At 53.3% G+C, this 15883-nt stretch overlaps 1 protein-coding gene across 1 annotated transcript; it reads right to left on the bottom strand.

Annotated features, from left to right (window-relative positions):
• Nucleotides 1–2797: 2797 nt before the first annotated feature.
• Nucleotides 2798–15252, bottom strand: LOC124658887 (CASP-like protein 1E1). Its single transcript, XM_047196882.1, has 2 exons — nucleotides 14871–15252; nucleotides 2798–3283 (listed from the first exon to the last, which is right to left on the bottom strand). The coding sequence occupies exons 1-2, from the start codon at nucleotides 15143–15145 to the stop codon at nucleotides 2953–2955; spliced, it is 606 nt and encodes a 201-aa protein (XP_047052838.1). The 5' UTR covers nucleotides 15146–15252; the 3' UTR covers nucleotides 2798–2952.
• Between the last annotated feature and the right edge of the window lie 631 nt (nucleotides 15253–15883).

Raw genomic sequence — 15883 nt, 5'->3', positions numbered from 1 at the left:
GCTTGGTGTAGGCCGAGGGCAGGGGAAGGAGACGCAGTAAGATTTTCCTCAAGTGCCACAGAAGCTTCCGCTTCCAGCATCAGCTTCCAGGAGGGCTTGTCGTGGTTGCGCTTGCTTCTTCATTCACTGTCTAGCATGTATTTATGTTCTGATGCAGCAGAAGGAGGGCTAGCCCAATCCACCTCCTCACAGTTAGCCTCGAACATCTTCTTTGCTTTGCCCGACATCGGAGACACGAGGCCCACATACTTGGATCCTTCTGGCAGCACTGATACTAGGGAAACCGAGGAAAGGAGGGGCTCACTATCCGAGAGGACCGGGGATTGCTGCTCAGTAATAGTCGGCACAATTGCCTTGATGATCTTTGCCACCCGAGGGAAAATGTTGCACGTGGGAGTCAGGTTAGTACCATACAGGCTACAAGAAGATGAGGGAATTTGGAGGCTCCGCGAGGCGTCAGCAGTAGGGTGGCAGGCCGAAGGAGAGCAGGGGGAAGTGCCCAAAGACGGGACAAAAAGAGCTAGCACTAATTTACGTGGTCCACCCCCTCCAGCGCCTGGAGCAGAGGCTGGCGAGCGCTTGTTCTTCTGGTTGTGTCAGCCCCACCGCCCATCCCACCGGTCGTCGTCAGTCTCCTCACAATCTTCTTCTTTGTCGTTAGTTCCATCCCCTGGTGGGAACCTTGGAGGAGCTTGCGTTGGCGACGCATCACCGCTTGGAGTCTCTCTTATCACCTTGACACGGTACCCTTGCATGTTGACGAAGAGGGTGATGAACTCTTGGAGCATGTCAGCATTGCGGCAGCCAAAGGACATCCTCACAGGCGCATCCGGGTGCTCGAGGGATTCAACGTCAACAGAGATCGGGCGCCCCACCTCGCAAGTAGTCAAAAAGAGGCGATCAGCATGGCACAGAGGTGGAGGCACGCCCTGTAGCTTGACCCAAATTTCATCGAGCGTCTTCGCAGCCAACGGATCCCCCACAGGAACGATGACCAGAGCCTTGATCTTGCTAGATGGGAGGGTAAGACCTCCCCCACGGATTGCGATGCGCAGACTCTCCTTGGACGGGAAAACGATAGCCAAGTCAGTCGTCGATAACTGCCTCACTTGCAAGTTCTAGTTCTCGTGCACCAGGTCCCTGAACTCTTCTTCCACTTCTTCTTCTAAGAGACGTCTTCCATCGAGGATAACGGTGGCAGAGTTGGTAGAAGATCACTGTAGTTATTCCTCGGGCACCTCTATACAGTAAAAACCTTGCTGACCACCTCCAAAGCCTGCCCAGAAGGGAGCCAATGCCTTGGAGAGAGCCGCACACATGGTCGAGAGGTGGCCCACCTTCTTGCAGTTGACACAGAATAGCTCCTCCACACAGTTTGCCTGAATATGTCCCTGCTTCCCACAGTTATAGCACGTGATGTGTGCAGCATCCGGGTTTAGCGCACTGGCCACCCCTCAGCCAGTCGCATCCACCGGGTTTGGCATTGGGCCCGCCCCTTGTCGAGCGCGAGGTTGGCGGAGCGACCTCCGGCCCGCATTCTTCCCAGAATCGCGGCCGCTAGCCAGCGGCGGCGGCGGTGGAGGGGCCCGGGGGTCCTGTCGTGCCCGTTCCCCCTCGGAACGCCACGACGAGGAGCCCGCACTGTCGAACTCGCGGTCGCATTGATGTTGTTGTCAGCAGTGTTCTTCTTGCTTCCTATCCAATTTCTGTCGGAGATCTTGGTCTCGGTTGCGTGTGTAACCATCGTTGAAGTCGTCGTAGGGCCGCTTGCCATGGTAGGATCGGTCTTGATCCATGGTCGTAAGGCGAGGAACGAGTTCACCGGAGGTGGGGTCGAGGTGGGTAGACAAGCTCTTGGTGGCGGTGATGTTGCGTCGGACGTCACGAGGGAAAGCTGGGAAACCTAGAGTGAGATCCAGGGTTTGTGGGTGGAGCCAGAACCACTTAAGAACCTGTGGCCGGGGGGGTAAAACTATCCGCAACAGAAGCCCTAGAACGCCTAGACCGCACATCGTCCGCAGGAGCAACGTGGCAGTCATCCAGCGGTCGAGGCCTCGGGGCATCAGCGGAAAGGGAGCCCGCACAACTTGGGCTAGCCCGAACTGCCCAAGCGATACACGGTCAGACTGGACCTATACCGCAGGCCTGTTCCCCGCACCTTGGGTCGGCCCAAAGAGCCCAACACGGCCCGCCCCCAGTAGGACCTCCCTAGAATCCAACCCTAGCTGATGCGCCATCCACCCCGCCTCCAGCCGCCCTGGGCACGACGGTAGGTCCACCACCAATTCTCCAACGAGGATCACCAGAGGCCCTCCTCCTAGCTGACAGCACTCCAGATCTGCAGAAGCAGGGCACCTCCCTGGTCCCATCGAGGCTTGAAGCGGGGAAAAATGGTCGAACCCCAGCAGAGGTGACGACGACGTTGCGGAGGTGCGGTGGTTCCCCGGGGAGCTCCCCGCCCACGGCGAACCAGGCGCAGACGCCTGCGGCGGCGTCCCCCCCAGATCCGACCAGAACCACCCAAGATTCACCGGAGAAGGGGGCGGCGGCGCAACCGCATCATCCTCTGTATCCCAGCAATCGTCCTCCGAGCCCTCGGCCTCGAAGACGACGGCGGCGAGGGGCGCGGACCTGTACCCCTTCCCCACTGGCGTCGAACGCAGGCCCCGGCGCCCCCCAAGGACGTGGTAGGAGCCGCGCCGCCGGCGCTCGGGGAGGGCGAGCTCCCAATCGCCACCCGAGTCGCTAGAGCACACGTACCTCTTCGTGAGACACATCTCTCCGACCAACCCTTGTAAAAAAGATGGTGCCAAAACAAAATATAAGGAGCCCGGGGGCGAAAACCATGTACTGCATTATGAACCTTAATGACCAGAGTCACCAAATCAACTAGGACGGAGACCATTAATAATTCACTCGGAGATCAAGCTAGTACTACCATTATATATAGCTCTAGTAGTAGGAGGAGTTTTTGTGGATGTCGAGGATGGCCAGCATGAGGTGGACGAGGTTAGTGAAGGCGGCGATGAGGGAGACGATGACGGCGGCCATGGCGCGCTCACAGAACTTGTTGTAGACGTGGCACACCTTCCCCCACTGCACGTGCGAGTTGCCGCGCTCGCCGAGGATGCCGAACTGCGCTGACGCGCCCACCGCCGAGAACAGCAACGCCAGCATCACTAGGTCGCCGATCATCAGCGGCAATACCGCGCTCCGGCTGCGGCACGCCGCCAGAGATACCACCGAGAAGGCGCACGCCATCGCGTTTGCCACCACGAAGTACCTGCACGTAGGTGTAGAATGCATGTTCTGTTAATTCCTCACAATTCCTCGCTCCAAATTATAAGGTAGCTAAAGTACTATAGAATTGGATCATTTACTAACATCGATTCCGTTCTCCTCGGAGGAGAATGATTGATCTTCTCAGAAGAAAAAAAGGGCATTTGCTAGTACATCTACTAGAGAATATAATATTGGGTTATAAGCCTACTTACATGACACTTCTGCTTATACAAAGGAGAGATAGGAAATAAGAGAAGAAGTGGACTCTTACGAAGAGCCGGCCCTCTACACGTGCTCTTACGAAATAACATTAACTTAGATGAAAGAGATATAGAGCAAAAGTGAAAATTTTACAAAAACCATAAATGAAGCTTGGCCTACATGGATGTCAGGAAAATAGGTAAATGCCGAGGGCCAAATTGTTTGCCGAGGGTTTTGGGTCCTCATTATACAGCTGTAGTGTCGTCATTTTTAAATTTCGAAAACAGCATTTTATAGTCAAAAAAATTATGAAATAAATCATAGATATTGTGAGTGATGTATTACAGGATTCTGCAAAAATCTCAAGGTGAAATACCTAGTATTCTTGGCTACAAAAAGAAGATTCGAGTAGTATACCTAGTGTGCAAACTTTGGAGATTCGAGAAGTTACAGGTTCACTCTCTCAGATCCACACTTTTTTACAGCCTAGAATACAAACTGTTTCACGCTGATTTTTTTGCACACTTGTAGCATAAATCATTATCTACACTAAAAACCAAAGATGATATTTTCCTGGATGATTCATTGAGCAAGGAAATTTTCCCGTTTAATGTTAGCCGAGCAAACGAGCATCGACAATTCGACACAGACGTACCGAAAAAAACAAGATGTTATTTTCCCGGCGAATTCTTGTTGCAAGCAAAATTTTCCGTTTAGGACTTATTTGACACTAGAGTGTTGTGGGGTTTAGTGGGATAATACTTTAGAGTATTCAACGAAACCTCTATTGTCATCCAATTCCCACAAAATCCAATTCTCAATCCACTAGGTAGAGGTAGGGTATTGGGGATTGCGAAAAATACACTAAAAATTGGAGAAAAGTGGGCATAATCAGGGATTAAATTAACTTGCTTATACTCTTACAACAAAATATGCATTTAAAATAAGTAAAGATTTAAAATTTGGTGAGGATTATTTCCACTAATCTCCATTAAAACTCTGTGCTAATCAAGGCCAATGATAGCCGAGCAAAGGAGCATAGACACAGACGTATCGAGCGTCCAGCACATGTGCACGCGATTGTGCGCCCACAGGATTACAGGAAAACGATGGCGCGATCGAGTAGACTTAGACACGTCTCCGCTGGAAAAGAATCTAATCATGTTGGCGCGCGAGTTTTGCTAGGCTGCATGTACCTGGCTCGTATTGGGTTAGTAATTTTCGTCCGTTTGGTTGTTTGGGCTGAGTCGCGGTTTTGCAAAACCGATTCTTAAAATAGCATCGGGCCAGGTTCTGGAGAAACGTCCGTAATGGCAGTTTCTTGAGGGACAGTCATGTTCTCAGGCCACTTTAGCTCCATCGATGCAACGGCTGCACAAGCTGTTGCTTATACTCACTTTCTCTTATACTACTCCACACACCCTCTCTCAAATCAACACAAATATAGTCTGAATCGAAATAAGATGTACACGAAAATGATGCGTGTCGATGATACGAACCAATTTCCACAATCGGTTTCGAGTTTCATCGGTCAAAATCGTCAATTTCGTGTATGAAGTATTAAGCGAATTATGTCAAATTCGTCGCACACGCTCAACTGTTTGAGATTTCCTTTCATGAGTAGGTTCACCTCACCATTCCACGTGACTTTCATGTTGATAGGTTTTTGTTTCGGTGTACATACGTTGATAGATAAATGACTCAGAAGTATAGTGTAATTTGTACGTATGTGTGACTAAGGTTTAGAGTACTTTTGCTCAACTTCTGGCTCGCCATCTTCATGGACGGGAGAGGTGATAATCCATGGTGGTGGCGGCATGGTGATGTTCGTCTTCGTGGTCAGCGATGTGGTGATGCTTATGACTGGCGTTGTTATGGTGGATTGGTGGTATTCAACTTCGTACTCAGTGACATGGTGATGGTTGTGACGGGCATGAACGACGGTGTCATGGTGGTGTTCTTCGTGTTCGGTGACGTGGTGATGTCTGTGATTGGCGTGACCGGCGGTGTCATGGTGGTGTTCGACGACGTCGTCGGTGACATTGTAATGCTTTTGACGGGCGTGAACGGCGCTGTCATGATGTTGTTCGTCGACGTGGTGATGCCTGTGATGGGTGTGACCGGCGGGGTCATGATGGTGATGGTTATAGTATGTGATATGCAGTAATCCATGGCGGTAACCGTGTAGGTGTAGGAAGTGACGGTGTCACGGTGGCGATGTTCTTGTTGTGCTACACTGAAAGCTTCGCCCTATCATATTCAACCCAGTCTTGCGCACGCCGCCTTGGCCATCATCGGCGAGAGTGGCATGGTGGTCTTCCCGCCCACCGGCGTGGTGCCAGGCTTCGTGACAACGGCGTCAAGCTTTGTAATAGGTGAGGAGGTGAGAGGTAATGTCATCATGGAATAAGTGGTGAGGCTTAAGCTGGGCTCGTATGAAACCAAACAGACTGAGCCCCTTCGTTTCTGCTGCCAAAAAATTCTACACAGGCTACCAAACGAGTGGCTTTTTATTGGCCCATGGCCTAAACGCGCAGCGGCTCACATCTCTCTGGTGCTGCAGTCATGCAAGAAATTGATCTAGGTAACCAAACACGTCCTTAGTGACTGGCTCCTACAAAGAAGAGATACACTGGGTTTACCCAGTAATAACAAGGAAACATAGCAATGTCCTTTCATATATTTTCGTCTTTTTTAGGGCATCTCCAGCGTCGTGACGCAAACGGATACTGAACGACCGTTTGTGTCCGGCATGATCGGAAATGCGTCTGGCACTACCTCCAGCGGCGCGACGCATAGTGAGCGGACCGTCCGCGGAGACGCAAACCTGACCAAATATGCGCCAGGTTTGCGTCTCTGCGGACGCTGAGCGGACGCGCAAAGTGTCCGCTCGGTCCTCGCACGGACCCGCCTGGCAGGGACACAACTGCATCGTCTTCCGCGACATTACTTGCGAGCGGCGCGCTGCAGCCTTTGCAGGGCCGCGTTAATGGCGCGCCTCGGCTTCCGCGAGCGTGCGTAGCGAGGCGGCGTTGCAGTGGCAGACCATTGAAGACGAGATGGCGTCCAAGCCTCTTAAAGGGACGCTGCCGGCGGCCATTTCCCTGACCAAACCATTGCCACATCCCACGGTATCCACCCCACCGACGCCATGGGGAAGAAATGTTGGCCGTTCCGCAAGACCAAGAACGACCACGAGTCTAGCGGCTCGCGGTCCGGCAAGAAGGCACAGGTCGGCCGGTACGTCTGCGTCGACTTTGCACGTCAGCTATGGGAGGAAAACCGGCCGGTACCATGGCCGGACGCGAACTTGCCGGGAGGGGGCTGGTACCTCAATTCGAGGCGCGTGTCAGTTCCCCCCGTGCCGCGCGAGGGCCGAGAGCGGCGGGACGAGGTGCGCCGCCGCCGAGCGATCTTGCCGCCGGATCTGCGGGAGGATCCGGCGTACGCGCTAAACTCCTATAACTGGATTTCATTCGGGTCGTGGGAGTTCGACGCGCGCCGCCGCGCTGGCTACCTCGCCGACGTAGACTACTTCGAGCGCGAGATCGCCGCAGAAGAAGAAGATAACGACCAGGAGGACGCGGACGAGGACGGCGACGAGGAAGAGGACGAGGACGAGGACGTGACCATGGCACAGTACGACCACGACGACGGCGGGCCGGCGAGGGATCCGGAGACCCAGCCGCCGGACATTTCCGAGGAGGAGGTCATTGTCATGACACTGGCCAACAGCGAGCAGGACGGGCTCGCAATCCAGCTCCGCGAGTCATCGCTCGCGCAGGGGAGGCCGACGACTCCTCCGGCCATGCCGACGCGTTCCAACGACCGCGCTCCGCCTGCTGCTCCGGCGTGGGATCCCTGGCCACAGCCTCCTGCCCATGCGGCGGTAACTCCTCCACCGCCGGCGTACGAGCTTCCATGACCGACGCCGTAGTTGATTGACCTCGTCAGCGACGACGACCAGTAGGCAGCACGTACTTTTAGCACGCCTTTCTAGCTTTTTTATGTTTTTTTATTAATGTAAATTATGGCTTTATGAATGAAAAAAAAATTATGCGTCGTGCCGCTGGAGCCACCTCCCGACGCAAACGAACGCCCGGATGATTTCGACCATTTTGGCCGACGCAAATGGACACGACTCGTCGGTTCGGACGTCCGAATGCGTCGCGCCGGTCGCTAGCTTGCTGAGGATGAGCGGCATGCCTGCGTGGCCCACCCACGTACGGTGGCTCTTGTGAGGATGGGTGAGAAGCTGGCAGCTGGGAACTAATGCACCGTCTAATTAGCCCTTTCTGCAACAATAATGTTGCGCGGATCGGACGAACCGCCGAGCCACGTGTGGAACCCAAGATCCCATCAACTTTTTTACCTGTGACGTGGAATTCCTTCAACCTTTCACAAAATGATGTCGTTGTGGTTGCCATTAATCGCACCTCATTCCTGTTGGGCTGTGAGGTAAACTTGATGATGTTAACTGCTAAGAGCAAACAATAGTGTAGTCGGCAGCCGGCTATAATAATTTGCCACATCATACATAGTCAACTTATAATTAGTATGTACAATAGTAAGCTATAAAAGTATAGAACTTTTATAATACATGACCCACATTTTAGTCTCACATAGTGCCTAGAGCACGTGCTAGAGCTGACTATTAGATAAGAGCCCACTTCTCTTCTCTCCTAATCTCTCTCCTCCAACTAAGCAAATTTATAATATTTTATTTTTTATAGCCAGCTGACTGTACCTTATTGTATTTACTGTAAGGTCTAGCTAAATACAACCACTGATCGACTCGTTAGGCTTCTAATTTGGATTACAATATACGAGGAAACTCTCGATTCCTCCCTTCCTCTCTCTCGCCTTGCTACAGTTCTTGGTCGCCTCCCACCTCAGACCGGGCCGATCCAATGCCTCTCCGCCGGAATAGCCGGCCGGAGTTGGTTGCGGAGACGCGCCGGAGTAGATAGGTTAGGTCTAGGGTTAGTTATTTCCTTCTTTTCTGCTTTACCCTTGTGGATCTTGGCGTTATGCCCTCATGGGGGTGGAGGCGGTGGAGCTCCAGCTGCTCACTGCAGCCTGCTGTGCCCTGGTGCTGCTCGCGGTGCTCTGGTGGTCGGAGCCGGAGGCTGGCGGCGATGGTGCTTCAGCGACCCCGTCAATAAAGCTCACTGACTTCTCTCTGGATATGGTCAGTGTTGCCATGTTTCTTTCTCCTCCAAGCCAATGTGGTGGTGGGCTAGAAGAGAAGCTGCAGGATGATGCTGTTGTTGTTGATTCCATGGAGGGGCAACCTGGAGCTGTTGTTCTTCTTCGCACGCATCACATGGTGACCAAGTTCGTCGCCATGATTTGTGGTAAAAAAGGTGACCCTTCTTCAACCTTCGGTCCGGAGGCTCTCTGGTTCTTCTGCTGGAGCTCGACGCCAATTGAAGGCCAAGTGGTGCGTCTCCGGACTTCTTCTGGTTGCCAGTGGGTGGATCTTTACGCCGAAGTAGAGCTTTCGAGCATCCTTCTCTCTGGGCTCGGCGGAGACACCTCGAGCTTGCCGGCGTCTGGTGGCGGAGGCACTGAAGTCATTGATTGCTTTTCTCCTTTTCTTTCAGGGTGCTTTCTGTAAAGTGTGAGGGCTCATCTCCAAATATCTGGTTCTTTAGGGCAAGTGATGAAAAGAGACCTCACTGTAATACCTGCCACGTGTGTTTTAATGAAATAGCTCCTACGGGGTCATGGACCCCATCCTGTGTTAAAAAAAAATACTACCACCGATCATTGAGAAACACATTACTTCCGTGTTTCATAATTTTTGCCGTGGGTTTTAGTTTAAATTAAGAGGGACTGTTGGACGTCCCATGGGGGATAGAATCGCCCGATCCTCCGCCTTGCGCACCGTCCGATAGAGTGGTATTCAACCGCTTGATCTCCTTTCACCAGCCTGGCATCCCATCTCCGCAAGCACGCAGACTGGAACGGAGGCGACATAGAAAGAAGAAATATAAAAGAGGGATAAAAGAAACTTTGTTGTCCTCTCTCGTGGTGCTCGCGTAGGACGGTAGGAGCCAGCGTAGCTTCTCCCTTAACCCCGCAAGCGCGGCGGAGCTCGGCCTTGAACCACGTTGGCTCCCTGCAGGAACCTCTTTGCAGATCCGCTCACACCCCTCCCCTTAGTTTGCAAAAATTGTGCGCCTATGTCCTCAAGTGGGACACACGCCGCAGCCGCCGGAGAAGATGTCGTCGCCGGAGAAGACGAGCTCTCACGCCGCTCGCTTGCAGCACCGCCTGTAGCAATAACGGTGTCTGAGTAGCAACGGCGGTGGCCGCATGTAGAAATGGCGACGGCCCGAAGTAGCAACAGCAACGGCCGCATGTAGCAACGACACCATGGCCTTTGTAGCAACGGTGGAGGCCACAGGTAGCATTGGCTGGACCTTGTAGCGAAGGCGGTCGCCGCAAGTAGCAACGGCGGTGGCCACGGGTAGCATTGGCGCCATGGACCTTGTAGCAACGGCGGTCGCCGCAAGTAGCAACGGCGGTGGCCGCAAGTAGCATTGCCGGTGGCCACGGGTAGCATCGATGTCATGGACCTTGTAGCAAAGCGGTCGCGGCATGTAGCAACGACGGTGGCTGAAACTTGCATCAATGTTGGCCGCATGTAGCTTCGGCGCTTGCCAGTAGCAGTTCCGTCGTCAAATCCTTGCAGCAACCAGACGCCGGCCTTGAAACACCCATGGTGGGAAGATGCATGCGGACGCCGAACAGTTGTGCCCTCCTGGGAGCCCGGGAGAGGTAGTCAACCTTGCCTTAGAAATGGCCGAGGCCAGGTCTGCTCCGTGGTGCGTGCTCGCCTCCGCGGTGGTGGAGGCCTCCGGGAACACCAGTCAGGCTGGGAGAGGAACCGGTGGTGGGCACCGACGAGGACTGCTCTAGTGAGGGGAAGGCTGAAGCGGTCGCGCGGAGGCGTCCGCTGCGGTGACGCGTTGGAGAGGGTCTTGAAGGGATACATGAGGTGGTGGCGACATGAGCAAAAGCCAAGGGGCTCGTCGGCGGCAGAGCAGGTGGTGTGGAAATGGAGCGAGCCGCCATAGGAGGTCGCCGGGCACGGGAGTTGGGCAGTGTTCAGCGCGGAGCTGCGCTCGCGATGCGGTTCTGCGGGGAAAGGAGAAAGGTAGGGAAAAGATAAGGTTTTGCGAGACCCACAGGGACACGCGTCGCACGCTGCGTGTGGGGGAACGCTCGATCGTCTGGGGGCAGTGAAGCGTTTTCCTTAAATTAAACTACGACAAGAATTCTAGGAGACAGAAATCCATCTTGACTCCCGGGTCTAGATGCTCCCCATACGTCAACAAACCAGACATGGACAGATGGATGTGAAACATTGTATTCCCCATCGTATACTGCAATATGGTATAGTGGCTTTTGTGATAGTTGTGGATGCATTCATTGTGATGGCCCATCTGGTAATGTATCGGCGAAAACGATTCCCGGCTGTCCTGGACCAACAGCAAGCATATTAAACCCCATGCCGCGAGGCCCAACGGCTAGTTTTCTAACTACTGTTTCTGGACGGTTTCTCTTCAGCGCATCTCCAACCGGAGGTGCAAACAGCAAAAAACATCTATATTTCCACCGCTCGGGTCCGATCACACCAAAATTTAATCCGTATGTTTGCGTCGGAGTGTCTCCAGCGGTGTCGCTGGATTTCAATATAGCGACTCTCTACTTGGAGAACAACTCCCTCAACGGCACCCTCCCGGTCGACCTTGACCTCCCGAAACTTAGCTATTGAATGTCTCTGGCAACCAGCTCAACGACCCCGTCCCACGTCGCTCGCCGAAAGGCCGGCCATCGAGTTTAGCAGGACGCCTTCTACCCTTTCTTAAGTCAGCAAGGGCAACAAGCTCTTGGCCGCCGCGATTGCCGGTATCGTTGTTGGTGGCATCGTGACGCTCTTGGCAGCGGTCGCCGTGATCTTCTTGCCCTATTTCTGTCGTTGCAAGACCAAGGCTGACACCTCCACCGAGACGGCGGCATATGGCGGCGACGACACGTCGCCGGAGACAGTGTCCATGGCAAGGAGAGGGGCAAGGGCGAGGCGAAGCGCTCGCGGTCACGCTCCGCTCTGCCGACTACGGCGGGCGCTGGTGATGCCAGGAAGATGGTGTTCGTGGGGGCGAGCCAGACATGGCCTACAAGCTGGAGTAGCTGCTGCACGCGTTAGCCGAGGTGCTCGGAAAGGACTGGATCGGCTCCACCTACCGCGCCACGTTGGATGGTGGTGTCGCCATGGTGAATCCAGCTGGAAAATCCTGCCAAGGGAAAACACTCTCAGACACTCTCAATCACCCAAACTGGAAAATCCAGCTGGCAAGCCCTGTTGTTCCTACCAAGGGAAACATACAGAAACCTCCACTAGTGGTTTTAATTGGCCCGTGGCCATCTTCGCCGCAAAGAAATAACATTTTGACAGTTCTAACTGTCAGTGTCCGAGCCGGAATCGCCGGTGTGGTAGTGCCTGCTGTAGGATGTGTCGTCGAACACCTTGACGATCATCTCGCCATCCCCCTCGTAGAGGAAGGTGAGCTGACAGCCGGGCTCGAGACCGAGGTCGCGGGCGAACTTGTCCCACCCGGTGTGCAAGTCCATCTTGCCCTGCCCGTCGAATAAGACCTCGATAGGCCACCGCCAAAAGTTGCAGCTGGCCTCCCGTAGCTGCAACTCGGCCGGCTCGACGCTGTCGACGAACTCGGCGAATTTGTTCGGGAGCTGCTTGATGCCGAGGGGATCCTGGTCGATGCCGAGAAGGAACTCGAATCACCGGACCTCCTGCGAAGACGACGATGGCGCAGGCGACGGCGAGCGTGGGGCCGTAGCGGCTCCACCTCGGCGGCCCCGGCCACGGAGGCCACGCCCGCGGCCTCAACCACCTCGCCGGCCACCTGGACCCGCCATGTAGTACCTCGCGAGGTTGGTTGCGTCGCAGAAAGAGCGAGACGACGCTACGGTGGAGGTTGTGGCGGTTAGGATTTGTGTGTAGGAGAGGGTGAGGAAGAAGAGCGCGCCCCTCTTTATACGCCGGAGGCAGCCGAGGGGCGCGGCCGCTCGGCAGGCGAGGCATCGCCATTAACGTGGCGCTGGCTGCCGAAGCGACGCCTCGACGCCAGTACTAGCGCGCCTGAGAAGACGCATCAAGAGGCGGTCCCGACGAAAGATTCATCATATGCTAGCGGACACTCGCCGCGACCGCACAACGTCCATGGAGACGCATCCAATACGCATATTTGGGTCACATTTGTGTCTCAACAAACACCCGATCACTATACGTCAGATTGCTGGTCAGACGCATTTTTTAACCGCGTGATGCCAAACAGTTGCTCCGCATCCCTTTACATCGCCCCCTACTCTCTTCTAAAGAGAGCGACATCAAAGTTGGGCTAGTCAGATCTGGAAGCCACGGGCCGACAGAAAAAACAGGACCCATGGTCTACAACACCGCCACCAATCTGTACCGCGCGTCCGGATTCCTCGCCGTCAGGCTAGCGTTATCGATGCGGGCCCCTTGTACCGACCGTACGCGACCACCCACACGTATTGTTGATTTGCTGGCAAGAGTAACATCTTAATTTCTCTCTCGCTCAGCAATCTTAGCACACCTATCATTGGTCTAGATAATGGGTCCATACAAACCCGGGAGCCAAAACTACATCCCGAATAAATCTCCGTCGTATTAATTGACTCAATGTGATGTATCAGCGTTTTAGCTGATACATCATATCGTAATTAATATGAATCGGAGGGAGTAACACCTTACCTTCTATAACTCGTTACCGCTTACGTACGCAAAGCAGCTCAAAGATATTGACTACAGCAGCACGGACGTACCCAAATCGGGTTAATTTAGTTACCTGAAAAGCTATACGTAATTCTAATTTGTCCTTGCATCCCTGTCCATAGTAAACCGCAAATGGTCTTTCTTTCTAGGTAGGAGAAAGAGAAGGGCTTGTTTGTACGTGCGGATCAAGATCGAGAGACGCGATCGAGCAGTGGACGGTAGGAAATCAGCTAGCCGGATAGACGCCGCTTGCCTGCGTACGTGCCATCCTTCTCACCGCCTAAAGTGCGTATCCCTGTCGGTGAATCGCTTTTTGTTTCGTTTCTCCATCGGCTGCATATATATCGCAGCTACAGAGAGCGACATATATATCGACGATACCGCAAAGAGGATGAACACTCATGAAAATAATAGAAGGTATGATGAAAGTCTAGAGGTAATTTTGCTCTGTCCGGGACTTCCAAAAATATATACTAAACGGGGAACTGGTTGCTTTGTAGTTGCCCCCCAAATGGCATGTATGTGTACGTAGTGACTAGAATAGAGTCTACGGATTTAGACAAGCTACTCCCGCCATTCTTAAATAAGTGTACATCTAGCTCTAATTTTGTTCATAAAAAATTGTACTTCTATCTTTCCAATACACTTTAATTACTTCTGTCTAATCGCATGAAGATCAAATTTAATAATATGAAACACATATTCTTCTTGTTTTCTACATTCACTTAGCTTATTGGAGGTGAAAAGAGGAGATATGCATATTCCCAATGTACTCCCTCTCTTACCATTTATTAGGCGTGCGCGTACCCTAGGTCGTAAATTTAATCGAGTTACCATTAGTTATATGTTATAAAAATTATATCATTAGAAAGTTTAGATGTTCTATTTTCCAATGATATAATATTCGCATCATATAATTTAAATCATATATGTTAAACTGGCGACCTAGGATACGGGGAAGACTAGTAAACTGAGACGGAGAGAATATTTTTTACTATTTGTCTTGAAAAACCCGCGTGTACACTTATTTGTGGATGGAGTGAGTAAACAATATTGTAACCATGTGTGACATGTGCGCATGCCGAGATGGCGAGACTGGCACACTTCACTAGCTTGTTTGGAGCCTGCTTGTGAGATCAAAAATACCGGTATACATCCAAGCTTCGGTTAATATATATTTCTAAAAAATCATTTCTGAACAAAAGTATGCCTAAATATTCAATTGTCATAAAGGCACACGCATGTGCTTGGACTGGCCCATTTCTGAGTTTTTTTTTCTGAAATATACGTGCGTCCTTAATTATATCCATTGTCTTGTCCTATCTAATGAGTACATATATTTTATTCTAAAGACTATATATTGTATTTCACCATGCTAGCTACACTGTTGCATACATGCTTCATGAATTGTAATCGCCGAACAAGAAAATACGGAGATGCAATTCGTTATGTCAAGAAAACGGACGCAAACGAAGAGAAGATTAGATAGTAATTGACTGAAGTGCGGGAGTGTAATTGCGGTGTTATTTCACTAGGCGGATCAAGTGCAGGCACTTACACGAAGGCGGAGGAGTAGGACCACTTGGCCGTGACGGGAACCTTGAGCGGCGGCAGCGCGTCGGCGATGGTGACCTGTACGGTGCTGGTCTGCCTGTCCACGCCCATCAGCACGGCGGCAACAAGCGTCGCCGCCAGGATGAACACCCGTAGCGCCACGCTGCAGCCGTCCACCTGCGGCTTGCGGCGGACCGCCGCCGCCGCTCCCATGTAGCCTCTGCGGCTGTCTGAGGCGCCGCTCACGCCGTTAAACCCGGGCTTCACGCGCGACTCCATTGCCCACAGCCACAGCGGTGTGCCTGTGGTTGCTTTTCGGGTAGCTGGGCGGACAAAACGGTGCGTGTGCGGTGTGGCAGTGCGTGTGGCGCAGCGAGGGAAGGAGCAAGGTAGGCGAATGCGTCTGTGCACTCCTCCAGCAGATCGACGCAAAGTGATCGGGCAGTCCGTGGCGATGTAAACTTACCCTAAATATGCGCCTCGGATGCGTCTCCGCGGACGCTGCACGGACGCCGAAAGTGTCCGCTCGCGTCTAGCAGACGTTTCGTTGGGCCCGCCTGGTAGCGACCCTGCGTCGATGCGTCTTCACAGGCGCGCCAGCGACTAGCGCCGCTGCGTCATTTCGGCAGTCTGCGCCACGTTAATGGCGATGCCTCGGCTGCCGAGCGGCCGCCGCCCACCTCCGCCAACGAAGTTAATGGCGGCGTCACACGTCTCGCGGCCGTCTCCTGCCCCCGGCCTATATAAAGAGGACGCGCCTTCTTCTTCCTCATCCACTCCTCCAAGCAAACCCTAGCCGCCACAAGCTCCGCCGTAGCGCCACCTAGCTCTTCCTGCGACGCAGCCAGGCCCGCGAGGAAGTCCATGGCTGGACCGAGGCGGTCGGGCCGTGGCCAGCGAGGCGGTGGAGCAGCTGCGACACCACGGTCGCCGCCGCCTGTGCCCTCCTCGTCTTCACAGGAGGACCACTGCTTCGAGTTCCTCCTCCGCATCGACGACGATCCACTCGGCATCAAG

The sequence above is a fragment of the Lolium rigidum genome, chromosome 6 (genome assembly GCF_022539505.1).
Source record: "Lolium rigidum isolate FL_2022 chromosome 6, APGP_CSIRO_Lrig_0.1, whole genome shotgun sequence".
Lineage (NCBI taxonomy): Eukaryota > Viridiplantae > Streptophyta > Magnoliopsida > Poales > Poaceae > Lolium > Lolium rigidum.
Note: the sequence above shows the minus strand (reverse complement) of the source record. Positions and strands in the feature narration are given on the sequence as shown.

Coding starts and splice junctions, on each gene's coding strand:
- LOC124658887 (XM_047196882.1), bottom strand. CDS start 15,145: ATGGAGTCGCGCGTGAAGCCCGGGTTTAACGGCGTGAGCGGCGCCTCA. Junction 3,284..14,870: donor TCCTACTCCTCCGCCTTCGT/GTAAGTGCCTGC, acceptor ACCTACGTGCAG/GTACTTCGTGGTGGCAAACG.